General features: G+C 51.9%; 1 protein-coding gene across 3 annotated transcripts in view; it reads right to left on the reverse strand.

Moving 5' to 3' along the window:
- Positions 1–22,637, reverse strand: part of LOC137220002 (uncharacterized) — a 59,656-nt gene extending 37,019 nt beyond the window's left edge. For 2 of the 3 annotated variants that reach the window (XM_067729439.1, XM_067729440.1), the window contains exons 1-7: positions 16,070–22,637; positions 15,659–15,853; positions 6,573–6,694; positions 4,532–4,658; positions 3,894–4,015; positions 1,857–1,983; positions 1,219–1,340 (exon numbers count right to left, since the gene is read on the reverse strand). In XM_067729439.1, coding sequence (XP_067585540.1) covers positions 1,219–1,340; positions 1,857–1,983; positions 3,894–4,015; positions 4,532–4,658; positions 6,573–6,694; positions 15,659–15,707 — 669 coding nt within the window. In that variant the 5' untranslated portion in view covers positions 15,708–15,853; positions 16,070–22,637. Of the gene's footprint in view, positions 1–1,218; positions 1,341–1,856; positions 1,984–3,893; positions 4,016–4,531; positions 4,659–6,572; positions 6,695–7,210; positions 7,449–15,658; positions 15,854–16,069 lie in introns of those variants that run through there. The other variant, XM_067729438.1, reaches the window with a different exon arrangement.
- Positions 22,638–24,998: the final 2,361 nt, after the last annotated feature.

A 24,998-nucleotide genomic window follows, 5' to 3' on the forward strand; every position in this document is an offset into this window, starting at 1 on the left:
CCCTGCCCCCCTGCCCTTGGTTCAGTCACAGCAGAGGTGGCCACACCCACACCCTCTGTGACCTCGGCGTTCCACCCTCCTGCAGCCCCGCCCGCCCCCCTCCGCCGGTTGCCCTGGGCTACGGAAGCTGCATCCTGGGGCCAGGGGGTTCCCAGGAGGCCAAGGGAAGACACGATGGCCTTCAATGAGTCGCAGAGGCCTTACGTGGCCTTGTGTGGTTGGGCTCACCTCTTACCTTCCAGTGAACTCTGCGAGAAGACGGGGACCTGCAGCCTCACAGTTGGGCTCCACGGTAAGGTGTGCGGGACCGACCTCAAACTGACCCACGGCATGGAGCAACACCCGCCATCGAGAGGTCTACAAGAGAGCCGCTGCAGCTAGCCCACAGGTCCCAGAAAACTAGATTCTTCTTTACGTAAGTGAGTTTTGGGGAGATTTGTTGCAAAGCATTATCACAGCAAGAGCCGACTAATACAACATTCTCCAAATCACTGCCATGTCCACGGCTGCCACCGAGCCTACGTGTAAGGCAACTGTGTCCTCGAACTTTGAGAACTCCTGAATTCTCGGTGCCTCTCCAACACAATGTACGTGGCTAAGGTGTCCCCAGATAACTTCACTAACGTACCACCGAGACCGCCCTAAGCTTTTATTAAACGCAAAGCAACGCTCTTTCTATTCGTTTTCTGTTTCTACGTAGGTAAAATGCTCTCCGACAATCTAAAAGGATGGAAAATTGGCACAAAACACTCTGTGGATAGTTGTTTTTCACAAAGGAAAATCACAAACGAAACAGGCATTTCACCGGGTGTAGAGCACTAACGCCCCCTAGTGCCTCTAAATGCCAAGTGGACAGAGGCACTTAATTAAATATCGAATCCCAGCTCTCTCCGCTTGAGAGGGAGAGCAAGCCATTCCCAAGTGGAGGAGGGATGTTTTCAGCAGCTATCTGCAACATTCTGTGGACCTGGCCACTGTGTAGCTACAAAGAAACCTTTTGTCTGAGGAAACTAACTAAAGAAACTTGAAAGTGGAAAACGCGAGAAAGAATGAGACAATACCCTTATCTTGGTGACTCATTCACTTATTCGTCCACTTACCAAAGCAAATATCCACTACGTGTAGAGAGTACCGTGCTGAAAACCGCACAGAACACGGAGACGTACCCCCATTCGCAGGGAGGTTAGATACCAGAGAGGGAGACAAGATGTAGATTACCTTACGGCAGTTCCGCACATGTCTTGTTAAACTGTTTACAGCTTCAGGGGAGAGAAGGGATCCACAAATCGCTTGGATTCTCAGTGAAGTCTTCCCAGAGAAGGAGGTGCAAAATAGGTGGACTGGAAGAAACAAAAAAATTAACCTCGTGGGTAGATATGAAACGGAGCAGAGGTGCACAGATATTTAGACCCCGTTCTTCCTTGAAACGTCTAGAAAGTGAAACTGAAGCCAAATTACGGAGGGCCTTGAGTGTCAGTCTTAGGAGCTTGGCCGTATGGGGTTGACAGCGGGTGCCACGGACGGCTCGGAAGAGGGCAAGGGCATAACCCAAGAGCCCTGGGAGGCGTAGGAGAGGTCGCAGCGAGGGAGGTAGAAAGGCATGCGATTCTCCGAAGCAGTCACCGTAACCCAGGTGTAAACTCATAAACGGTAGACGCGGAGAAAGGGCGACACAGATGGCAGGGAGGAGTACGAGGGACACTAGAAAGGAAAACGGTCAGGGCTTCACCAGGGATTGGGTGCATTCCTTTCTCCCTCTAACAGAGGTTATCAGTAACCGGGCTAGTCGCTGGGAATCAAGAGTAAGCAAAACAGGCGTGATCTCTTCTTCCTCACGGACCACGGGGTAAACTTACCTACCTGAAACTGGATGTGAAAGGCGACGACGGCCATAAGCGAGAGGTGCGTGGTGTCACGTGAGCTACGGTAGGGGGACGTGATGAGTTGAGTAGGTAAGGGGACGCTTTCTTGACCAAGTGACACCTGAGAAGAGGTGAGAAGGGTGAGGCGGCATCAGTCAGCTGCAAACTAAACAGAGGGACACTTCCTGCAGAGGGGCAGCACGGGCAATGCGCCGTTGTAAGTATGCAGGCCTGAGAGGAGGCCACCGTGGGCAGGACGATTGAGAATGAAAGGAAGGAGCTGCAGGACGAGGCCGCAGAGATCACGCTCCACCCTGCCCAGGGGATGCCCTGCCCTGCGGACTAGCACACCCAGAGAGAGAGTACCAGTGCACAGCCAGATGAGAAGCCTGCTCGAGAATGCAAGCCAACGCTGCTCCTTTCACCAAGAAAGTCTTGCCTGGTAAACTAAACAGCGTATCCATAGAGCGGACACGTGATTTACATTCTGAAGCAGGCGCCCCGCCTTACGGAACGGCGACGGTTCTCAGGGGGGCCGGGCGGGAGCCGCTCCGCGCGTCTGTGCCAGGGACCCACCCGCCTGCGGGACCTCCGGCCGCCCCGCAGGAAGCTACGACGCCCAGTCCCACGGCTACCTGTGCAGCGAGGTGTACTCCGCGGACGCGTGCCACACACACTTCAAGTGGGAGGGCGGCCTGAGTGGCAAGGCGAGAGGCCGGCCTGCCGCGGCAGACCAAGAAGGCGCTCTTCGGCCTGGGCCTAGGTGCTTGCGCCGCCCCCCTGGGCCTACCGGGCTCTGAGGGCCCTGCCCTGGACCCCCTGCCCCCCTGCCCTTGGTTCAGTCACAGCAGAGGTGGCCACACCCACACCCTCTGTGACCTCGGCGTTCCACCCTCCTGCAGCCCCGCCCGCCCCCCTCCGCCGGTTGCCCTGGGCTACGGAAGCTGCATCCTGGGGCCAGGGGGTTCCCAGGAGGCCAAGGGAAGACACGATGGCCTTCAATGAGTCGCAGAGGCCTTACGTGGCCTTGTGTGGTTGGGCTCACCTCTTACCTTCCAGTGAACTCTGCGAGAAGACGGGGACCTGCAGCCTCACAGTTGGGCTCCACGGTAAGGTGTGCGGGACAGACCTCAAACTGACCCACGTCATGGAGCAACACCCGCCATCGAGAGGTCTACAAGAGAGCCGCTGCAGCTAGCCCACAGGTCCGAGAAAACTAGATTCTTCTTTACGTGAGTTTTGGGGAGGTTTGTTGCAAAGCATTATCACAGCAAGAGCCGACTAATACAACATTCTCCAAATCACTGCCATGTCCACGGCTGCCACCGAGCCTACGTGTAAGGCAACTGTGTCCTCGAACTTTGAGAACTCCTGAATTCTCGGTGCCTCTCCAACACAATGTACGTGGCTAAGGTGTCCCCAGATAACTTCACTAACGTACCACCGAGACCGCCCTAAGCTTTTATTAAACGCAAAGCAACGCTCTTTCTATTCGTTTTCTGTTTCTACGTAGGTAAAATGCTCTCCGACAATCTAAAAGGATGGAAAATTGGCACAAAACACTCTGTGGATAGTTGTTTTTCACAAAGGAAAATCACAAACGAAACAGGCATTTCACCGGGTGTAGAGCACTAACGCCCCCTAGTGCCTCTAAATGCCAAGTGGACAGAGGCACTTAATTAAATATCGAATCCCAGCTCTCTCCGCTTGAGAGGGAGAGCAAGCCATTCTCAAGTGGAGGAGGGATGTTTTCAGCAGCTATCTGCAACATTCTGTGGACCTGGCCACTGTGTAGCTACAAAGAAACCTTTTGTCTGAGGAAACTAACTAAAGAAACTTGAAAGTGGAAAACGCGAGAAAGAATGAGACAATACCCTTATCTTGGTGACTCATTCACTTATTCGTCCACTTACCAAAGCAAATATCCACTACGTGTAGAGAGTACTGTGCTGAAAACCGCACAGAACACGGAGACGTACCCCCATTCGCAGGGAGGTTAGATACCAGAGAGGGAGACAAGATGTAGATTACCTTACGGCAGTTCCGCACATGTCTTGTTAAACTGTTTACAGCTTCAGGGGAGAGAAGGGATCCACAAATCGCTTGGATTCTCAGTGAAGTCTTCCCAGAGAAGGAGGTGCAAAATAGGTGGACTGGAAGAAACAAAAAAATTAACCTCGTGGGTAGATATGAAACGGAGCAGAGGTGCACAGATATTTAGACCCCGTTCTTCCTTGAAACGTCTAGAAAGTGAAACTGAAGCCAAATTACGGAGGGCCTTGAGTGTCAGTCTTAGGAGCTTGGCCGTATGGGGTTGACAGCGGGTGCCACGGACGGCTCGGAAGAGGGCAAGGGCATAACCCAAGAGCCCTGGGAGGCGTAGGAGAGGTCGCAGCGAGGGAGGTAGAAAGGCATGCGATTCTCCGAAGCAGTCACCGTAACCCAGGTGTAAACTCATAAACGGTAGACGCGGAGTAAGGGCGACACAGATGGCAGGGAGGAGTACGAGGGACACTAGAAAGGAAAACGGTCAGGGCTTCACCAGGGATTGGGTGCATTCCTTTCTCCCTCTAACAGAGGTTATCAGTAACCGGGCTAGTCGCTGGGAATCAAGAGTAAGCAAAACAGGCGTGATCTCTTCTTCCTCACGGACCACGGGGTAAACTTACCTACCTGAAACTGGATGTGAAAGGCGACGACGGCCATAAGCGAGAGGTGCGTGGTGTCACGTGAGCTACGGTAGGGGGACGTGATGAGTTGAGTAGGTAAGGGGACGCTTTCTTGACCAAGTGACACCTGAGAAGAGATGAGAAGGGTGAGGCGGCATCAGTCAGCTGCAAACTAAACAGAGGGACACTTCCTGCAGAGGGGCAGCATGGGCAATGCGCCGTTGTAAGTATGCAGGCCTGAGAGGAGGCCACCGTGGGCAGGATGATTGAGAATGAAAGGAAGGAGCTGCAGGACGAGGCCGCAGAGATCACGCTCCACCCTGCCCAGGGGATGCCCTGCCCTGCGGACTAGCACACCCAGAGAGAGAGTACCAGTGCACAGCCAGATGAGAAGCCTGCTCGAGAATGCAAGCCAACGCTGCTCCTTTCACCAAGAAAGTCTTGCCTGGTAAACTAAACAGCGTATCCATAGAGCGGACACGTGATTTACATTCTGAAGCAGGCGCCCCGCCTTACGGAACGGCGACGGTTCTCAGGGGGGCCGGGCGGGAGCCGCTCCGCGCGTCTGTGCCAGGGACCCACCCGCCTGCGGGACCTCCGGCCGCCCCGCAGGAAGCTACGACGCCCAGTCCCACGGCTACCTGTGCAGCGAGGTGTACTCCGCGGACGCGTGCCACACACACTTCAAGTGGGAGGGCGGCCTGAGTGGCAAGGCGAGAGGCCGGCCTGCCGCGGCAGACCAAGAAGGCGCTCTTCGGCCTGGGCCTAGGTGCTTGCGCCGCCCCCCTGGGCCTACCGGGCTCTGAGGGCCCTGCCCTGGACCCCCTGCCCCCCTGCCCTTGGTTCAGTCACAGCAGAGGTGGCCACACCCACACCCTCTGTGACCTCGGCGTTCCACCCTCCTGCAGCCCCGCCCGCCCCCCTCCGCCGGTTGCCCTGGGCTACGGAAGCTGCATCCTGGGGCCAGGGGGTTCCCAGGAGGCCAAGGGAAGACACGATGGCCTTCAATGAGTCGCAGAGGCCTTACGTGGCCTTGTGTGGTTGGGCTCACCTCTTACCTTCCAGTGAACTCTGCGAGAAGACGGGGACCTGCAGCCTCACAGTTGGGCTCCACGGTAAGGTGTGCGGGACCGACCTCAAACTGACCCACGGCATGGAGCAACACCCGCCATCGAGAGGTCTACAAGAGAGCCGCTGCAGCTAGCCCACAGGTCCCAGAAAACTAGATTCTTCTTTACGTAAGTGAGTTTTGGGGAGATTTGTTGCAAAGCATTATCACAGCAAGAGCCGACTAATACAACATTCTCCAAATCACTGCCATGTCCACGGCTGCCACCGAGCCTACGTGTAAGGCAACTGTGTCCTCGAACTTTGAGAACTCCTGAATTCTCGGTGCCTCTCCAACACAATGTACGTGGCTAAGGTGTCCCCAGATAACTTCACTAACGTACCACCGAGACCGCCCTAAGCTTTTATTAAACGCAAAGCAACGCTCTTTCTATTCGTTTTCTGTTTCTACGTAGGTAAAATGCTCTCCGACAATCTAAAAGGATGGAAAATTGGCACAAAACACTCTGTGGATAGTTGTTTTTCACAAAGGAAAATCACAAACGAAACAGGCATTTCACCGGGTGTAGAGCACTAACGCCCCCTAGTGCCTCTAAATGCCAAGTGGACAGAGGCACTTAATTAAATATCGAATCCCAGCTCTCTCCGCTTGAGAGGGAGAGCAAGCCATTCCCAAGTGGAGGAGGGATGTTTTCAGCAGCTATCTGCAACATTCTGTGGACCTGGCCACTGTGTAGCTACAAAGAAACCTTTTGTCTGAGGAAACTAACTAAAGAAACTTGAAAGTGGAAAACGCGAGAAAGAATGAGACAATACCCTTATCTTGGTGACTCATTCACTTATTCGTCCACTTACCAAAGCAAATATCCACTACGTGTAGAGAGTACCGTGCTGAAAACCGCACAGAACACGGAGACGTACCCCCATTCGCAGGGAGGTTAGATACCAGAGAGGGAGACAAGATGTAGATTACCTTACGGCAGTTCCGCACATGTCTTGTTAAACTGTTTACAGCTTCAGGGGAGAGAAGGGATCCACAAATCGCTTGGATTCTCAGTGAAGTCTTCCCAGAGAAGGAGGTGCAAAATAGGTGGACTGGAAGAAACAAAAAAATTAACCTCGTGGGTAGATATGAAACGGAGCAGAGGTGCACAGATATTTAGACCCCGTTCTTCCTTGAAACGTCTAGAAAGTGAAACTGAAGCCAAATTACGGAGGGCCTTGAGTGTCAGTCTTAGGAGCTTGGCCGTATGGGGTTGACAGCGGGTGCCACGGACGGCTCGGAAGAGGGCAAGGGCATAACCCAAGAGCCCTGGGAGGCGTAGGAGAGGTCGCAGCGAGGGAGGTAGAAAGGCATGCGATTCTCCGAAGCAGTCACCGTAACCCAGGTGTAAACTCATAAACGGTAGACGCGGAGAAAGGGCGACACAGATGGCAGGGAGGAGTACGAGGGACACTAGAAAGGAAAACGGTCAGGGCTTCACCAGGGATTGGGTGCATTCCTTTCTCCCTCTAACAGAGGTTATCAGTAACCGGGCTAGTCGCTGGGAATCAAGAGTAAGCAAAACAGGCGTGATCTCTTCTTCCTCACGGACCACGGGGTAAACTTACCTACCTGAAACTGGATGTGAAAGGCGACGACGGCCATAAGCGAGAGGTGCGTGGTGTCACGTGAGCTACGGTAGGGGGACGTGATGAGTTGAGTAGGTAAGGGGACGCTTTCTTGACCAAGTGACACCTGAGAAGAGATGAGAAGGGTGAGGCGGCATCAGTCAGCTGCAAACTAAACAGAGGGACACTTCCTGCAGAGGGGCAGCACGGGCAATGCGCCGTTGTAAGTATGCAGGCCTGAGAGGAGGCCACCGTGGGCTGGAAGATTGAGAATGAAAGGAAGGAGGGGCAAGACGAGGCTGCAGAAATCATGCTCCACCCTGCCCAGGGGATGCCCTGCCCTGCGGACTAGCGCACCCAGAGTGCCAGTGCACAGCCAGAAGAGAAGCCTGCTCTAGAATGCAAGTCAACACTGCTTCTTTCACCAAGAAAGTATTGCCTGTTAAACTAAACAGCATATCTAGTGGACATATCATTTACATTCTGAAACAAGCTCCTTAACTTACGGAACGGCAACAGTTCTCAGGGGGTCGGTCAGGAGCCTCCCCGCGTGTGTCCCAGGGACCCACCTGCCTGCGACCTTCAGCTGCCTGGCAGGAAGCTAAGCGCCGACTCCTATGGCTATCTGTGCAGCGAGGTGTATTCCGCAGACACGTTCCGCACACACTTCAAGTCGGAGGGCGGACTCAGTGGCAAGGTGAGAGGCCGGCCTGCCGTGCAGACCAAGAAGGCGCTCTTTGTCCTGGGCCGAGATGCTCGTGCCACCTCCCTGGGCCTGCCGGGCTCTGAGGGCCCTGCCTGGACCCCCTGCTCCCCTGCACTTTGTTCAGTCACAGCAGAGGTGGCCACACCCACACCCTCTGTGAGGTCAGTGTTCCACCCTCCTGCAGCCCCGCCCCCTCTCCGCAGGTTGCCATGAACTACAGAAGCTGCATCCTGAGGCCAGGGGGTTCCGAGGATGCCAAGGGAAGACACGATGGCCTTAAATGAGTCGCAGAGGCCTTAAGTGGGCTTGTGTGGTTGGGCTCACCTCTTATGTTTCAGTGAACTTTGTGAGAAGACAGGGCCTGGGAGCTGCATCCTCACAGTTGGGCTCCACAGTAAGATGTGTGCGACACACCTCAAACTGACCCAAAACATGGAGCAATACCAGCCATTTAGAGGTCTAAAAGAGAGCCGCTGCAGCTAGCCCACAGGTCCAAGAAAAATAAATTCTTATTTATGTAACTGAGTTTTGGGGAGATTTGTTCCAAAGCATTATCACAGCAAGAGCTGACTAATAGAACATCCTCCAAATCACTGCTATGTACATGGTTGCCACCATGCCTACATATAAGGCAATTGTGTCCTCAAACTTTGAGAACTCCTGAATTCTCGGTGCCTCTCCAACACAATGTACATGGCTAAACTTTCCCCAAATAACTTCACTAATGTACCACAAAGATCTCCCTAAACTTTTATTAAATGTAATGCAAAGTTCTATTCATTTTTTGTTTCTACGTAGGTAAAATGATTTTTATCAATCTAAAAGGATGGAAAATTGGAACAAAACATTTTGTGGATAGTTGTTATCCACAAAGGAAAATCACAAACAAAACAGGCATTACACTGAGTGTAGAGCACTAATGCCCTTGGTGTCTGTAAATGCCAAGTGAACAAAGGTTTGATCGCAGAAAGACTGAACGAACAGTGAGTCCTGTGCCCAGATGCTCAGCTGGCGCCCCGTACGTGGGGAAGTCACTGGGGCTTCCAGAGCCTCCACGGAGACTGGCAGCAGCCCCAGGTCCTCACAGTGAACAGCATCATGGGCCCCAAAGCCTCCCCTCTGGATCTAGCTGTTCTTGACGTTTCTCCTCAGTGGGGTGAGACCCTATATGCCCTTCTGTGTCTGACTTGTCTCGCCGACCATCGTGTCCTCAGGGTGCATCCACGTGGCATCAAGTGTCAGGGGTTCACCTCTTTGCACGCAGAAGGACTGAGAAAAGAAGAAAGAAAAGAGAGGAACGTTGCGTGCAAGTCTGGTGACAACTGGTGATGAGAACCCGAGGGAAGGCACTGTGACCGGGGGCGCCGGGCCCTGTGAGGCCCTGGGGTTGCTGCCAGTCTCCTTGGAGGCTCACCAACTCCCAGTCACTACCCCAAGTGGGGGGCCGCCAAATGGGCGTCTTTGCCAGGGACCCACTGCTCGTTCAGTCTTCCTGTGGCCAGCCCTTCGTCCTGAGAGCGATGCTCTCACAGGCCGCACGGGAGCGCGGGCAACAGTTTACTAAGCTGTGAAGCCATCACAACTGCCATTTGTTCGACCATTTCCGTCACCCCGAAAATGTCCCTCACGCCCTTGGCTATTAATCCGTCTCCTCGGCAGCCCCTGACAACCAGGGACTTACTTTCTGCCTCTGTGGATCTACCTTTTCTGGACGTTTCTCCTCAGTGTGGTCAGACCCTGTGTGTCCTTCTGTGTCTGACTTGTCTCGCCGACCATCGTGTCCTCAGGGTGCATCCAGGTGGCAGCGAGTGTCAGGGGTTCACCCTTTTCATGCTGAGGAACAGAAAAAAGATAAAAGAAAAGAATGGAACATTGCATGTAAGTCTGGTGACAGCTGGTGATGAGAACCAGAGGGAAGGCTCTGGGGCAGGGGGCGCCGTGCCCTGTGAGGCCCTGGGGCTGCTGCGAGTCTCTGAGGAGGCTCAGCAACTCCCAGTCACTACCCCAAGTGGGGAGCCATCAACTGAGAGTCTGGGCCCAGGACCCACTGCATGTTCAGTCTTCCTGCAGTCAGCCCTTCGTTCTGAGAGCGATGTTCTCACAGGCTACAACGGGAAGCATGGGGACAGTTTACTGAGCTGTGCAGCCCTCCCTACTGCCGTGCTTTGGATCATTTCCATGATCCAAAGCCGTGCTTTGGATCATTTCCATCACCCCCAAAATATCCCTCAGGCCCTTACCAATCACTGCATCCTCTCGCCAGCCCCTGACAACCAGGAACCCACTCTCTGCCTATGTGGATCTACCTGTTCTGGACGTTTCTCCTCAGTGGGGTCACACCCTGTGTGTCCTTCTGTGTCTGACTTCTCTCCCATAGCGTAGAAGTCTCAGGGTGCATCCAAGTGGCAGCGAGTGTCAGGGCTTCACCACTTTGCATGGCCTAGTGACGTAAAGCAGAGAAGATAAAAGAAAAGAACATTGCATGCAAGTCTGTTGACAGCCGGTGATGAGAAACAGAGGGGAGGCTCTGGGGATGGGCGCACCGTGCTCTGTGAGGTCCTGGGGCTGCTGCCAGTCTCCGGGGAGGCTCAGAAAGCCCCAGTGACTTCCCCACGTGGGGGGTGCCAGCTGAGTGTCTGGGCCCAGGAGCCACTGCTCATTCAGTCTTCGTGTGGTCAGCCCTTCTTCCTGAGAGCGATGCTCTCAAAGGCTGCACCGGTGTGTGGGGGACAGTTTACCAAGCTGTGCAGCCATCACTACTGCCATGTTTTGGACCATTTACGTCACCCCAAAAATGTCCCTCACGCCCTTAGCTATCACTCCGCCCCCACGGCAGCCCCTGACAACGAGGGACTTACTCTCTGACTCTGTGGATCTACCTGCTCTGTACGTTTCTCCTCAGTGGAGTCAGACCCTGCATGTCCTTTTGTTTCTGACGGCTCTCGCTGAGCATCATGTCCTCAGGGTGCATACACGTGGCAGCAAGTGTCAGGGCATCACCCCTTTGCGTGCTGAGGGACAGAGAAAAGATAAAAAAAAAGAATGGAACATTGCATGCGAGTCTGGTGACAGCCGGTGATGACAACCAGCGGGAAGGCCCTTGGGCCGGGTGCGCCATGAACTGTGAGGCCCTGGGGGTGCTGCCGGTCTCTGTGGAGGCTCCGCAAGTACCAGTGACTTCCCCATGTGGGCAGCACCAGCTCAGGGTCTGGGTCCAGGACTCACTGCGCATTCAGTCTTCCTGCAGTCAGCCCTTCATCCGGAGAGCGATGCTATTACAGGCTGCAACGGGGAGCATGGGGACAGTTTACTGAGCTGTGCAGCCATCTTTACTGCCGTGCTTTGGATCACTTCTGTCACCCCAAAATGTACCTCACACCCTTAGCTATCACTCCGTCCCCTCGCCAGCCCCTGACAACCAGGAACCCACTGACTATGTGGATCTACATGTTCTTGAAGTTTCTCATCAGTGGTGTCACATCCTGTGTGTCCTTTTGTGTCTGACTTCTCTCGCTCAGCATCGTGTTCGCAGGGCACATCCACGTGGCAGCGAGTGTCAGTGCTTCACGCCTTTCCATGGCCCAGTGACATAAGGAAAAAAAGAGAAAAGAAAGGAACATTGCATGCAAGTCTGCTGACAGCCGATGATGCCACGGACGGATTGGAAGCGGGCAATGGCAAAACCCAAGAGCCTTGGGACGTGTAAGAGAGGTTGTAGGGTGGAAGATAGAAAGACATGCTATTCTCCGAAGCAATCATCGTAATCCAGGTGTAAAATAATAAATGGTAGACCTGGAGTAATGGCAACACAGATGGAAGGGTGGAGTATGAGAGACACTAGAAAGAAAAACGGTCAGGGCTTCACCATTGATTGGATACATTCATTTCTCCATTTAACACAGGTTATCAGTAACTGTGCTAGTCACTGGGAACCAAGGGTAAGCAAAACAGTCATGATCCCTTCCTCACGGACCATATGGTAAACACCTATCTAAAACTGGATGTGAAATGTGATGAAGGCTATAAGCGAGAGGTACATGGTGTTATGTGAGCTATGGTAGGGGGATGTGATGAGTTGAGTAGGTAAGGGGATACCTTCTTGACAAAGTGACACCTGAGAAGACATGAGAAGGATGAGGAGGCATCAATCAGTTGCAAACTAAACAGAAGGACATTTCCTGCAGAGGGGCAGCATGGGCAATGTGCTGTTGTAAGTATGTAGGCCTGAAAGGAGGCCACTGTGGGCTGGAAGATTGAGAATGAAAGGAAGGAGGGGCAAGACGAGGCTGCAGATATCATGCTCCATCCTGCCCAGGGGATGCCCTGCCCTGCACACTAGCACACCCAGAGTGCCAGTGCACAGCAAGATGAGCTCTAGAATGCAAGTCAATGCTGCTTCTTTCACCAAGAAAGTCTTGCCTGGTAAACTAAACAGCATATCTAGTGGACATATGATTTACATTCTGAAGCAAGCTCCCCATCTTACGGAACGGCGACGGTTCTCAGGGGGCCGGTCAGGAGCCTCTCCGCGTGTATCCCAGGGACCCACCCGCCTGCGACCTTCGGCCGCCTCGCAGGAAGCTACAACGCCCAGTCCTATGGCTACCTGTGCAGCGAGGTGTACTCCGCGGACGCGTTCCACACACACTTCAAGTAGGAGGGTGGCCTGAGTGGCAAGGTGAGAGGCCGGCCTGCCGCGAAGACCAAGAAGGTGCTCTTTGGTCTGGGCCTAGATGCTTGTGCCGCCCCCCTGGGCATACCGGGCTCTGAGGGCCCTGCCTGGACCCCCTGCCCCCCTGCCCTTGGTTCAGTCACAGCAGAGGTGGCCACACCCACACCCTCTGTGACCTCCGCGTTCCACCCTCCTGCAGCCCCGCCCCCTCTCCACCGGTTGCCATGGACTACAGAAGCTGCATCCTGAGGCCAGGGGGTTCCCAGGATGCCAAGGGAAGACACCATGGCCTTAAATGAGTTGCAGAGGCCTTAAGTGGGCTTGTGTGGTTGGGCTCTACTGTTATGTTTCAGTGAACTTTGTGAGAAGACAGGGACCTGCAGCCTCACAATTGGGCTCCACAGTATGATGTGTGGGACAGACCTCAAACTGACCCACAACATGGAGCAATACCAGCCATCGAGAGGTCTACAAGAGAGCCGCTGCAGCTAGCCCACAGGTCCAAGAAAAATAAATTCTTATTTATGTAACTGAGTTTTGGGGAGATTTGTTCCAAAGCATTACCACAGCAAGAGCTGACTAATACAACATTCTCCAAATCACTGCTATGTCCATGGCTGCCACCATGCCTACATGTAAGGCAACTGTGTCCTCGAACTTTGAGAATTCTTGAATTCTCGGTGCCTCTCCAACACAATGTACGTAGCTAAGGTTTCCCCAGATAACTTCACTAATGTACCACAAAGATCCCCCTAAGCTTTTATTAAATGTAATGCAAAGTTCTTTCTATTCGTTTTCTGTTTCTACGTAGTTAAAATTATTTTCATCAATCTAAAAGGATGGAAAATTGGAACAAAACACTTTGTGGATAGTTGTTTTTCACAAAGGAAAATCACAAACAAAACAGGCATTTCACCGAGTGTAGAACACTAACACCCCCTAGTGCCTCTAAATGCCAAGTGAACAGAGGCACTTAATTAAATATCGAATCCCAGCTCTCTCCGCTTGAGAGGGAGAGCAAGCCATTCTCAAGTGGAGGAGGGATGTTTTCAGCAGCTATCTGCAACATTCTGTGGACCTGGCCACTGTGTAGCTGCAAAGAAACCTTTTGTCTGAGGAAACTAACTAAAGAAACTTGAAAGTGGAAAAAGAGAGAAAGAATGAGACAATACCCTTATCTTGGTGGCTCATTCACTTATTCGTTCATTTACCAAATATTCACTACGTGTAGAGTACTGTGCTGAAAACTGCACAGAACACAGAGATGTACCCCCATTCTCAGGGAGGTTAGATACCAGAGAGGAAGATAAGATGTAGATTACCTTACGGCAGTTCCGCATATGTCTTGTTAAACTGTTTACAGCTTCAGGGGAGAGAAGGGATCCACAAATCGCTTGGATTCTCAGTGAAGTCTTCGCAGAGAAGGAGGTGCAAAATAGATGGACTGGAAGAAACAAAAAAATTAACCTCGTGGGTAGATATGAAACGGAGCAGAGGTGCACAGATATTTAGACCCCGCTCTTCCTTGAAACGTCTAGAAAGTGAAACTGAAGCCAGATTACGGAGGGCCTTGAGTGTCAGTCTTAGGAGCTTGGCCGTATGGGGATGACAGCGGGTGCCACGGACGGCTCGGAAGAGGGCAAGGGCATAACCCAAGAGCCCTGGGAGGCGTAGGAGAGGTCGCAGCGAGGGAGGTAGAAAGGCATGTGATTCTCCGAAGCAGTCACCGTAACCCAGGTGTAAACTCATAAACGGTAGACGCGGAGTAAGGGCGACACAGATGGCAGGGAGGAGTACGAGGGACACTAGAAAGGAAAACGGTCAGGGCTTCACCAGGGATTGGGTGCATTCCTTTCTCTCCTCTAACAGAGGTTATCAGTAACCGGGCTAGTCGCTGGGAATCAAGAGTAAGCAAAACAGGCATGATCTCTTCCTCACGGACCATATGGTAAACACCTACCTAAAACTGGATGTGAAATGTGATTAAGGCTGTAAGCGAGAGGTACGTGGTGTTATGTGAGCTATGGTAGGGGGACGTGATGAGTTGAGTAGGTAAGGGGACACTTTCTTGGCAAAGTGACACATGAGAAGAGATGCGAACGGTGAGGAGGCATCAATCAGCTGCAAACTAAACAGAAGGACATTTCCTGCAGAGAGGCAGCACGGGCAATGCGCCCTTGTAAGTATGCAGGCCTGAAAGGAGGCCACTGTGGGCTGGATGACTGAGAATGAAAGGAAGGAGCTGCAAGACGAGGCCACAGAGATCATGCTCCATCCTGCCCAGGGGATGCCCTGCGCTGCAGACTAGCACCCCCAGAGAGAGAGTACCAGTGCACAGCCAGATGAGAAGCCTGCTCTAGAATGCAAGTCAACGCTGCTTCTTTCACCAAGAAAGTCTTGCCTGGTAAACTAAACAGTATATGTAGTGGACATATGATTTACCTTCTGAAGCAAGCTCCTTATCTTACAGAACGGCACCAGTTGTCCACCGGAAGCCATCCTTTGACTCCACATTTTAGACCATGGTGAGGAGGTTAGTCTTTATCCTAAGAGCAATGGAAAGTCACAGACGGATTTGAAGTGGAGATGGTGGTGTCTGCATCATGGAACATGTATTGGAAGGCAGCCAGAGTCAGCAGAAAGAAGATGAGGAAGTTTGTGTCTGAAACACTTAACCTCTTGTTGAAATAAGAGGTATCCTCTTCAGGTGAGAGAGCAAGGACACACAACAGAGTCTAGTGGGACATGAAAAGGGTGGAGAAAGAGTCATTGTTAACGGCCATAAGTAAGGGAGTAGAAAAAAGAAATGGGGACCACATGTCAGTTAAAATAAGACAGCCTATGTTGTTTCCATAGCTCTGTGACTGGATCTAACAAAACACATTGCTCTGAAAGCAGGTCCAGAGAAGATAAATGTTAGAGATGCGCAGAATGCATCTGCAGTGAGGTTCCATGGGACGGTAAAATGGCTTGGCAGTCTGGGTATAATGTTGTCATGATGGACCAGCAGTCAACTACAGGGAATCAGAGGTAAAATGATAAACTGTATTCTAGTCAAACTTACACTCACCAGAGCCCGGAAGGAGGAGAGCCCGTGTCTTGTGCTGCCCAGTATCCATGTCCCTCCCAGCTCAGGTATTGGCAGGGAAGCCCAGGCATCTTGTCTTGGGCCAGGCACGCACCTGGCTTGTCAGAGGGTCCCAGAGGTGCTGTGGGGAGGCAGCTTTTGCTCACCATGTTCAGGGAAGCTACAACACACCAGATACTGAAAGGAGAACCAAAGCCACTATTAAGACATAATTCAACTGTCTCCCAGTCCAGCAAGGGGTCCTGTTAGCACCGTATCAGTGCAACTGGCGTCACCCCACCCCAGGACCAAGCCAAACGAACGCCTCTCCAGGGGCCTCGAGACCCCACGACCTGGGCCACACACACGGGAGCATCACTCAGCTATGCAAAGGGGTGAAGCCCTGACACTCACAACGTGGACGGACCCTGAGAACACGATGCTCAGTGAGAGAAACCAGACACAGAAGGACACACAGTGTGTGATTCCATTGATGGGAAACGTCCAGAACAGGCAGATCCACAGACACAGAGTGTCAGGGGCTGGAGCAGGGGACTGCCGGCCCTTTGCGCTGATGGAATGTTCTGGAATTAGAGGTGAAGGCTGCACAGCTCTGTGAATATAGTAAAAGCCATTAAATTGTACACTTCATATGGGTGAGTTCAGTGGTGTGTGAATGCTATCTCGGCAAAGCTGTCATTTAAAAAGACACAAAACCCACAACACCCAGCGCGGCTCCTCCTCCCCTTGTCCCACCCCTTCACCTGGTGTCTGTCCCAGACCAGGTGTGGGCCCAGCGTGTCCTGTGGCCCCAGCACCTGCTCTCCGGTGGGACCCTCACTCAGCCTGCAGGGTGAGCACAGAGCAGACGCCAGGGAGGCACCTGCACACCAGGGGAAACGTGAGCCACCACCACCATGGGACATGCAAATCCTTCCCTAGAGCTCCCCGCCCCAAGCCCCATGACTCCTGCCATCCCCGTGGGCACCACCCCGTGGCGGTCTCCCCCCCCAGGGACACAGCCTGCAAAAACCCCTTCCCCACCCAGGAAAAGACGTGTCAGGTTTTTAAAGGACCAGCGTTCTCAGAGGTAACCTCTCTCACACACCGGCTGCCCGTGCACCTGGTGTGAGCCTGACGTGCTTTCCCGACATCGGCCGCGTACCCCATGACTAACTGAGGGGATTCAAACGGAAGCCCCTCAGAGATGAGGAGGCGTTGTCATCCAAGGTCAACACTCAGTGAAGCACGCAGCCTCCGACCTCCCAACTGCAGCTCACGGGAACCTGTGACTCGGGAGCCCTGCCAGGCGCCCTGGACAGGAAGAGGGCCCGGTCCGACACAGGGGCGCTAAGGAACAGAGCCCCGGGCTAGGCACCGCGACAGCGGCCGTGGGTGGGGAGAGAGAGTCTGGGAAGGAACAAGAAAGGCGGGCAGTGAGGGAGGCACTACAGAGCCACGCATGAGCTGCGGAGGACCATGGACAGGCACCCGGCATGTCCTCTGTTAACACCCTTGGGACCGCTTGACGCCATGGGCGTGGCAGGAGACCCGGCTGGTGGGAACGGCAGGGACAGCTTGAGGGGACAGAGAAGACGTCAAAGAGGCCTCCAGGCAGCACCCTGAGTGGGAGGAAGGAAACAGGACTGTCATCCCACAGCCAGGGAGAGAAGGCTCACGCACTGGGGAAGAGTGCCAGGACCACGAGAGGAGGACACAGCAGAAAGAAAGAGGGAGGAGAGGGGTTTCCTGGGAGACATGCGCCGGGCCCGGGGCCCAGGGATGCGCAGACACAGCCAGTCACACCCTACAGGTCCCCAAATCCAAAAGGGACACCAAACACTCTGTATCTTGATTGTATCAATGACAATGAAATCATTACATCGGTGCGTAGCTTTGTAAGATGCCACCATCGGGAGAAACTGAGTAAAGAGAACGTGGGATGTGTCCGACCTATTTCTGACAGCTGTGCAAGAATCTACGATAATCTCAAAATAAAAAGTTTAATTTAATTAAGGAAAAAAGGACGCAGCTCTTAGAGGTAGACTGGGGGCCGGTCCCCTGCAGCTCCCAGCCACCTCCTGCCTAGTGAATATCCAAAGGGCCGGCTGGCTGCCTCTGGCCCCTCCCACCAGGAACAGAGTATACAGGTGGCATTTGGATGTTAGGGACCAAAGTATGAAAGCTAACAGGCACGTACATACGGAATACCAGGCATTTCCCGGTGATCCCTTCCTCTTCAAAGGGGCTACTTCACCCACAGAAAGTCCTCAAAGGGTTAACCTGCCTTCCACCTGAGCTCAGATTAGGCAGGACTCACACCAGCAGAGGTCAGATCAGAAAATGTTTTCTGAGTCACAGGGAGGGATGGCTCACTCACCCTCCCACTTCAGCTACTACCCACTGTGGAGTGAAGGGTGTGACTGCTCAGCGGGCATTCATCAGAGACTCGTGGGCTCTCAGGAGGAAGCCAGAAGCAGGCGGGGACACTCACGCTGGGGCCGCTCCACGCCCACAGCCTCAGTGAGTCACGGAGGGGAAGGACCACTGCACGCCCTTGCTGGCTCCTGCCCTGCCATCAGGCAGCCGAAGATACCACCTGCTTCCTCCTGAGCTGAGACCCGGTTTTCCCACCAAAAGAAGGACCATCCTGCTTTAGAAATGCCACCGTGAGCTATAAGTAGATATCTGGGAACTCTCAGTCACAGAAGGAACAAAACTCGCCCTGCACCTCATCCTCCTATTTGTCAATTGCGCAAAAGCCCATCTTGGAGGCTGGACATTTCCGAGTACAGGCGGTTGTGGCTGTTTACACTTCCTCCTGCGGGTGCCCCCACCTCAGAGAAACCACCCACACCTCCCCCAGGGCAAATGTGGCAGCCCCACTCTCTGGGACCTCAGTTGATCCCATATACGGGGCACTACACCTCAGCTGAACTTCTGTGTTTATAGATCACCTACCATCCTTAGTTCATAAGTTTTGAGAATAAGAATACTGTCACCCTCAGAATGGGAGAAAATATTTGCAAACGAATTAACGGACAAAGGATTAATCTCCAAAATATATAAACAGATCATGCAGCTCAATACTAAAGAAACAAACAACCCAATCCAAAAATGGACAGATGACCTAAATAACCATTTCTCCAAAGAAGACATACAGATGGCCAAGAAGCACGTGAAAAGCTGCTCAACATCACTAATTATTAGAGAAATGCAAATCAAAACTACAATGAGGTATCACCTCACACCAGTTAGAATGGGTACCATCAGAAAATCTACAAACAACAAATGCTGGAGAGGGTGTGGAGAAAAGGGAACCCTTTTGCACTGCTGGTGGGAATGTTAATTGATACAGCCACTATGGAGAACAGTATGGAGGTTCCTTAAAAAACTAAAAATAGAATTACCATTTGATCCAGCAATCCCACTACTGGGCATATACCCAGAGAAAACCATAATTTAAAAAGACACATGCACCCCAATGTTCACTGCAGCACTATTTACAACAGCCAGGTCATGGAAGCAACCTAAATGCCCATCGACAGATGAACAGATAAAGAAGTTGTGGTACATATACACAATGGAATATTACTCAGCCATAAAAAGGAAAGAAATTGAGTCATTTGTTGAGACATGGATGGATCTAGAGACTGTCATACAGAGTGAAGTAAGTCAGAAAGAGAAAAACAAATATCGTATGTAAACGCATGTATGTGGAACTTAGAAAAATGGTACAGATGAACTGGTTTGCAGGGCAGAAGTTGAGACACAGATGTAGAGAACAAACGTATGGACACCAAGGCGGGAAAGCCACGGGGGGGTGGGGATGGTGGTGTGTTGAACTGGGCGAGTCGGATTGACATGTATACACTGATGTGTATAAAACTGATGACTAATAAGAACGTGCTATATAAAAAAATAAATTAAATAAAATTCAAAAATCAAAAAAACAAAAAAAAGAATACTGTCTACTGTCCTCCGCGCCCCCTGGAACACTCACTCTAAATATCCAGGAGGTGCTTGCAGAATGAATGAATCAATGAACAAACAAGCTCACTCATTTCAAACGTGCGGTCACGTGAATAACCTGACCTTCTAAGAAGTTAAGCTTCTGGAAGGAGCCCATTTTCTTAATGTATTCAGCATCGAGTCATCACAAAATATGAACTCTTATAAAGTACTGCCCCCTCACTTCCCATGAGAAAGCAAAATTCCTCAGCAGGGAAATGGGAGGGTAGCAGACATTACCCGCAAAGCTTTAGGAAGGCTGCAGCTCGCTGAGCACTTCACTAGGGCCCCTGACCGCCTGCCTGATAGTAGGACAGACACACCAGGAATGGCTGCTGACCGGCAGAAAGAGCACCCGGCCAGGCAGGCAGCACACCCTGCACCCTGCCAAGCGAGGTCCAGCCAGCAAGGGAAAGACGCTCTCTCCACTTCAGAACCGCCCACCACTAGAAAGCCAGGTCCCGCCAGGGCCTGGACACACGAGGCCTTCCTTACAAGGGTTACAAATCTGTGGCCTTGCTCTGCCTCGAATAAAAGACAGAGACGGGGACAACATGACCATCTCCAGATGAACCTTCAACTTCGTTTCAAGTGCCTGGGTGCTGGGTCACAGTGCATTTCTAAACTCTTCCAATACTCAAAAATACCAATTTCTAAGATGCAGAAGGGTTGTTAAACATACACTTAGCACAGATCCCAGTCCCACTCCTGAGTATTTTCTCAAGTGAGGTAAAAACCCAAGTTCACATGGAAACCTGCCCTGGGATGTTTACAGCAGCTTTATTCCTGATCTCCTCAAAACTGGAAACATCCCACAAGTCCTGCCACCCGCAGGCGAATGGACAAACGCATCATGGAATACAACACAGCCAGAAAAAGGAGTGGCTTCTCATACCCGCAACAACAGGGATGACGGACTTCCCTGGTGGTCCAGTGGCTAAGACTCCGCGCTCCCAATGCAGGGGGCCCGGGGTCCATCTCTGCTCAGGGAACTAGATCCCGCACGCTGCAACTAAAACATACTGCATGCGCCAATGAAGATCCCATGTGCCGCAACTAAGACCCGGCACAGCCAAGTAAATAACTAACTAAATCAATGTTTAAAACAACAACAACGACAAAAACAAACCTGGGATGAATCTCGCATAGGTTTTGCTGAGCCAAAGCAGCCAGAATTGAAAAGCTACATGCTGTTGTTCCGTTCATCTGGCTTTCTGGAAAAGCCAAAACCTTAGGGACAGAGAGGAGATTAGTGGCCAAGAGGCTAGAGGCGCGCTGGCGCCAAAGGGCAGCAAGTGGGATGACAGGATTGCTCTGCCGCCTGACGGCGATCATCTGTCAAAACTCCTACAACTGTGCACTACAAGTGAACTATGCTTCACGGCTACTAAGGATAAACAAATTAATACATTTTGAAAAATGCGCCGGCCAGCCAACCGGTGCAAGACAAGTGCAGTAAGAGGGGCGGGGAGGCGAGGCAAGTGGATCAGCTGGAGTTCTGAAGGCTCTCGCCACTTTCAGTTTCCCTCCCCTGGGATGTCTCCCCGCCCTGCCCACTGCTCAGGCCGCCCACCCGGGCCACCCGGAGTTACCCAACCGGAAAAGCCAGAGCCCAGGCTCAGCCGCGCCTCCGGGCACAGGAAGAGCAAAAATAGAAAGCGCCAGTGCGCGGTGGCGGGCTGGAAACCCTCGGACCTCAGATAACTGCGGAGAACCGGGGCCCGGGAGTCAACATCGGCTCCCAGGCGGTCCCAGCGTCCCGACCCCGACCCCGGCCGCGACACACTTTCCACGAACTGACACACACGGAGCCCGCGCGAGGGCCGGGTCGCCTGGAGGCCGGTCCCCCGCAAGCCGAGCGCACGAAAGAGCGCCCCAAAGGCGCCGGCCCAAGGCGCCCGCTGCGCTTTCCCTCCGGAAGGTGGGCTGCAGGGCCCAAGCGTAAACCCTGAGACAAGGAACACGCGCACCACGCCGCCACGGGGGACGAGAGGCCGGGCGTCCACCTAGCCGGACATCCTGCATTTCTGGACTCACCGGACGCCTGTGTAAATTTACGTCTGGCGTGTCATTTTCCAAAGGCCACTCAAGATCAGGGGACAGAATGCCTCCTCTCCAAGTGTCCTGCCAGCCCACCCACTCAAGATCAGAGGGACAAAATGCCTAACTAAAACAAAACAGAAACACAAAAAAACTGGAGTGAGAGAGGAAAGGGTGCCCTGAAAAATAAAAAAAGAACTAAGCACGTTGACAGCGCTAAGAATAAACTACCAGGAAAAAGAAACCCTACATGTCAGATCCTAAAGTACAGAAGGGCAAGCCCGCCGGCATTCCAGGCCCGGGGGGACCGGGGTCCCCAGCACTGCAAAGCCAACCGCAGACCGGCTCAGGCGCCCCTCGGAAGCACGGGGTCCCCGCGGCTGAGTCTGCGCCCCCGGCCGGCGCCGGCTCCCCTCTGCCCACCCTGCGCGCGGGGGCTAGAAACTGCCGCGGAGAACCACGGCGGGGCGGGAAGGGGGCCTCCAAACAGGGTCTGGCGACTGGAGTCGCTCCGTTTCTCGGTGGGCTCAGTACGCGCCGTGGGGGAAGAGGGGCGGGGGCCCGGGAGGAGACGGGCGGCAGTTACGTAGACCGGCAGCGGCCACGGGTAGACGGCGGGCTCGGCCCCCACGAGCGGCTCCAGCCTCAGCTCCAGCTTCTCCCCCATGTCTTCGCGCGCGGCCCCCACACCGTGCTAGTTTGGCGGTTGGCGGAGGGGCGCGGCGCCGCCGGCGGGGGCGGGGCAGACGGGAGGCTGAGGGGAGGGTGCCTGGCCTGGGCCTCAGCTGCCGCCGCCGCGCTCCCATCCGGCCCCCGGCTCCCTCTTTGCGGTCACAGGCCCGGGGCCTCCAGCGCTGTCGCCAACTCGGGCCGGCGTGAGGCGAGCACAACAGCCGGGGGCCGGGCTGAACCACTCGCGGCACGCGCGGACCGCCCCGTGGACTCTCACGCACGGACGCACGCACGCACAGACGCACGTCTTCGGCTGCCCCCGGCCACCCTCACCGGCCCGAAGCGGGGACCCGGGAAGACTCCTCAGGGCCAGTGGTGGCGGGTTCGACTCCCGCACTTGACACACCGTGACACACACCCTCCCCCCCAATAATAAGACTATAATTCCTATTAAATATGACAGCCAGAATCCCGGCTTCTGTTCACAAAAATGCCGTGTATTTAGCCTATGCTAGGCACCAGACCGCGGACGCTCAGTACTGGCAAAAAAGGAAATGCCCTGCCCTCATAGCACTGCCATTTTAATTGGAATAGTAGTGACAATGGTCAAGGGAGAAAATAAAGTGTCATCATCGCCACGGGGATGGTTAATTTCATGTGCGCACTGCGTGGGGCCCCGGCAACCACAAACATTATTCCAGATGTGGCCAGGAAGGTATTTTTCAAGAGAGGTTAACACTGAAATGGGTCAACTTTGCATAAAGGAGATTGTCAATGCCACGGTGTGGGTGGGCCTCGTCCATCACTTGAAGGACTGGAGAGAAAAATGAGGTTCCCTAGAAAGAGGGAACTGTTCCTCCAATGGCCTTGGGACATCAGCTCTTCCCTGTGTCTCCAGCCCAGAGTCCTGCCCTGACTTGCCTGCCTCACGGTCACATGAGTCAACTCCTTAAAACAAAACTATATATGTAAAAATACTGAATATATACAAGCCTATTAATTTGTATATGTGTGTATACATATTATATATATGTATACACGTTTATATGTGCGTGCGTTTGTAGTATATGTGTAAGTACTATATACAGTATACATACAAGCCTATATATTTGTGTGTACATATTGTATACATGTATGTATGTATATATATAGTATACACATTATAAACGTGAACATGCTGTATATATATATTGATATACGGGTGTGTATATATATAGTATATGTACACTGTATGTATGTATACAGTGTATATTTATATATAGGTGTGTCTCGATTTTTTTTTAACTATGGACATCCAGTTGTTTCAGCACTATTTGATGAAAAGACTATAAAAAAAAGACTATATAAAAAGACTATTGTATTGTCTTTGTTCTTTTGCCAAAGACCAGTTGATTGTATTTATGTGGGTCTATTTTGGGGCTCTTTATTCTGTTCCATTGATCTACTTCTTGTTTCACCAATACCACCCTGTCTTGATTACTGCACCTTCATAATAAGTCTTCAAGCTGGGTAGTGTCATTCCTTCAACTGTGTCCTTCAATGAGGTGATAGCTATTCTGGGTCTCTTGCCTCTTCATATGGACTTTAGAATCAGTTTGTCAATATCCATAAAATAACTTGCTGGGATTTTGATTGGGATCGCACTGAATTTCTATAGATTAACTTAGAAAGAACTGACATTTTGAGAATACCGAGTCTTCCTATTCATGAACATGCAATCTCTCTCCATTTATTTAGTTATTCTTTGACTTCATTCATCACGGTTTTGTAGTTTTCCTCCTATAGATGTTGTACATATTTTATTAGATTTATATAGAAGTATTACATTTTTGGCAATGCTAATGTAAATAGTGTCGGTTTTTTTTTAAATCTATTCCACTTGTTCATTTTTGGGATATAGGAAAGCAATTGCCTTTTGTATATTAACCCTGGATCCTGCAACCTTGCTATAATCACTTATTAGTTACAGGAGTTTTGGGTCAACACTTTAAGATTTTCTACATAGATGATCATGTCACCTGTGAACAAAGACAGGTTTATGTCTTCGTTCTCAATCTGTACACCTTTTATTTCCTTTTCTTGCCTTATTGCATTAGCAAGGACTTGCAGCACAATACTGAAAAGTTATAATAAAGGAGGACATCCTTGCCTTGTGCTTAATCTTAGTGGGAAAGCATTGAGTTTCTCTCCAGTAAGTATGATGTCAGCTATTGGTTTTTTTGTAGATCGTATTTATCAAGTTAAGAAAGTCCCTCTCTATTCCTAGTTTACTGAGAGTTTTTCTCATGAGTGCACGCTGGATTTTGTCGAATGCTTCTTCCGCATGTATTTATATGTTTTTTTTCCTTTATTTGTCTTGGTTGGATTATATTGATTAATTTTCAAATGTTGAACCAGCATTATGTACCTGACACAAATCCCGTTTGGTCATGGTATATAATTGTTTTTATACTTTTTTGGCTTCAATTTGCTAACATTTTGTTGAGAATCTCTGACACAATTTTTATCACATTTCTACTATAAAAGGTTTGGGATTCTAACGAATTTAAGCTATTAGTCTTATCAAATTGTGCTTTTTATTCAAAGATACACCATAGCAGAACCCTGAGGGAATGGATGG

Source organism: Pseudorca crassidens, chromosome 2 (assembly GCF_039906515.1).
Source record: "Pseudorca crassidens isolate mPseCra1 chromosome 2, mPseCra1.hap1, whole genome shotgun sequence".
Lineage (NCBI taxonomy): Eukaryota > Metazoa > Chordata > Mammalia > Artiodactyla > Delphinidae > Pseudorca > Pseudorca crassidens.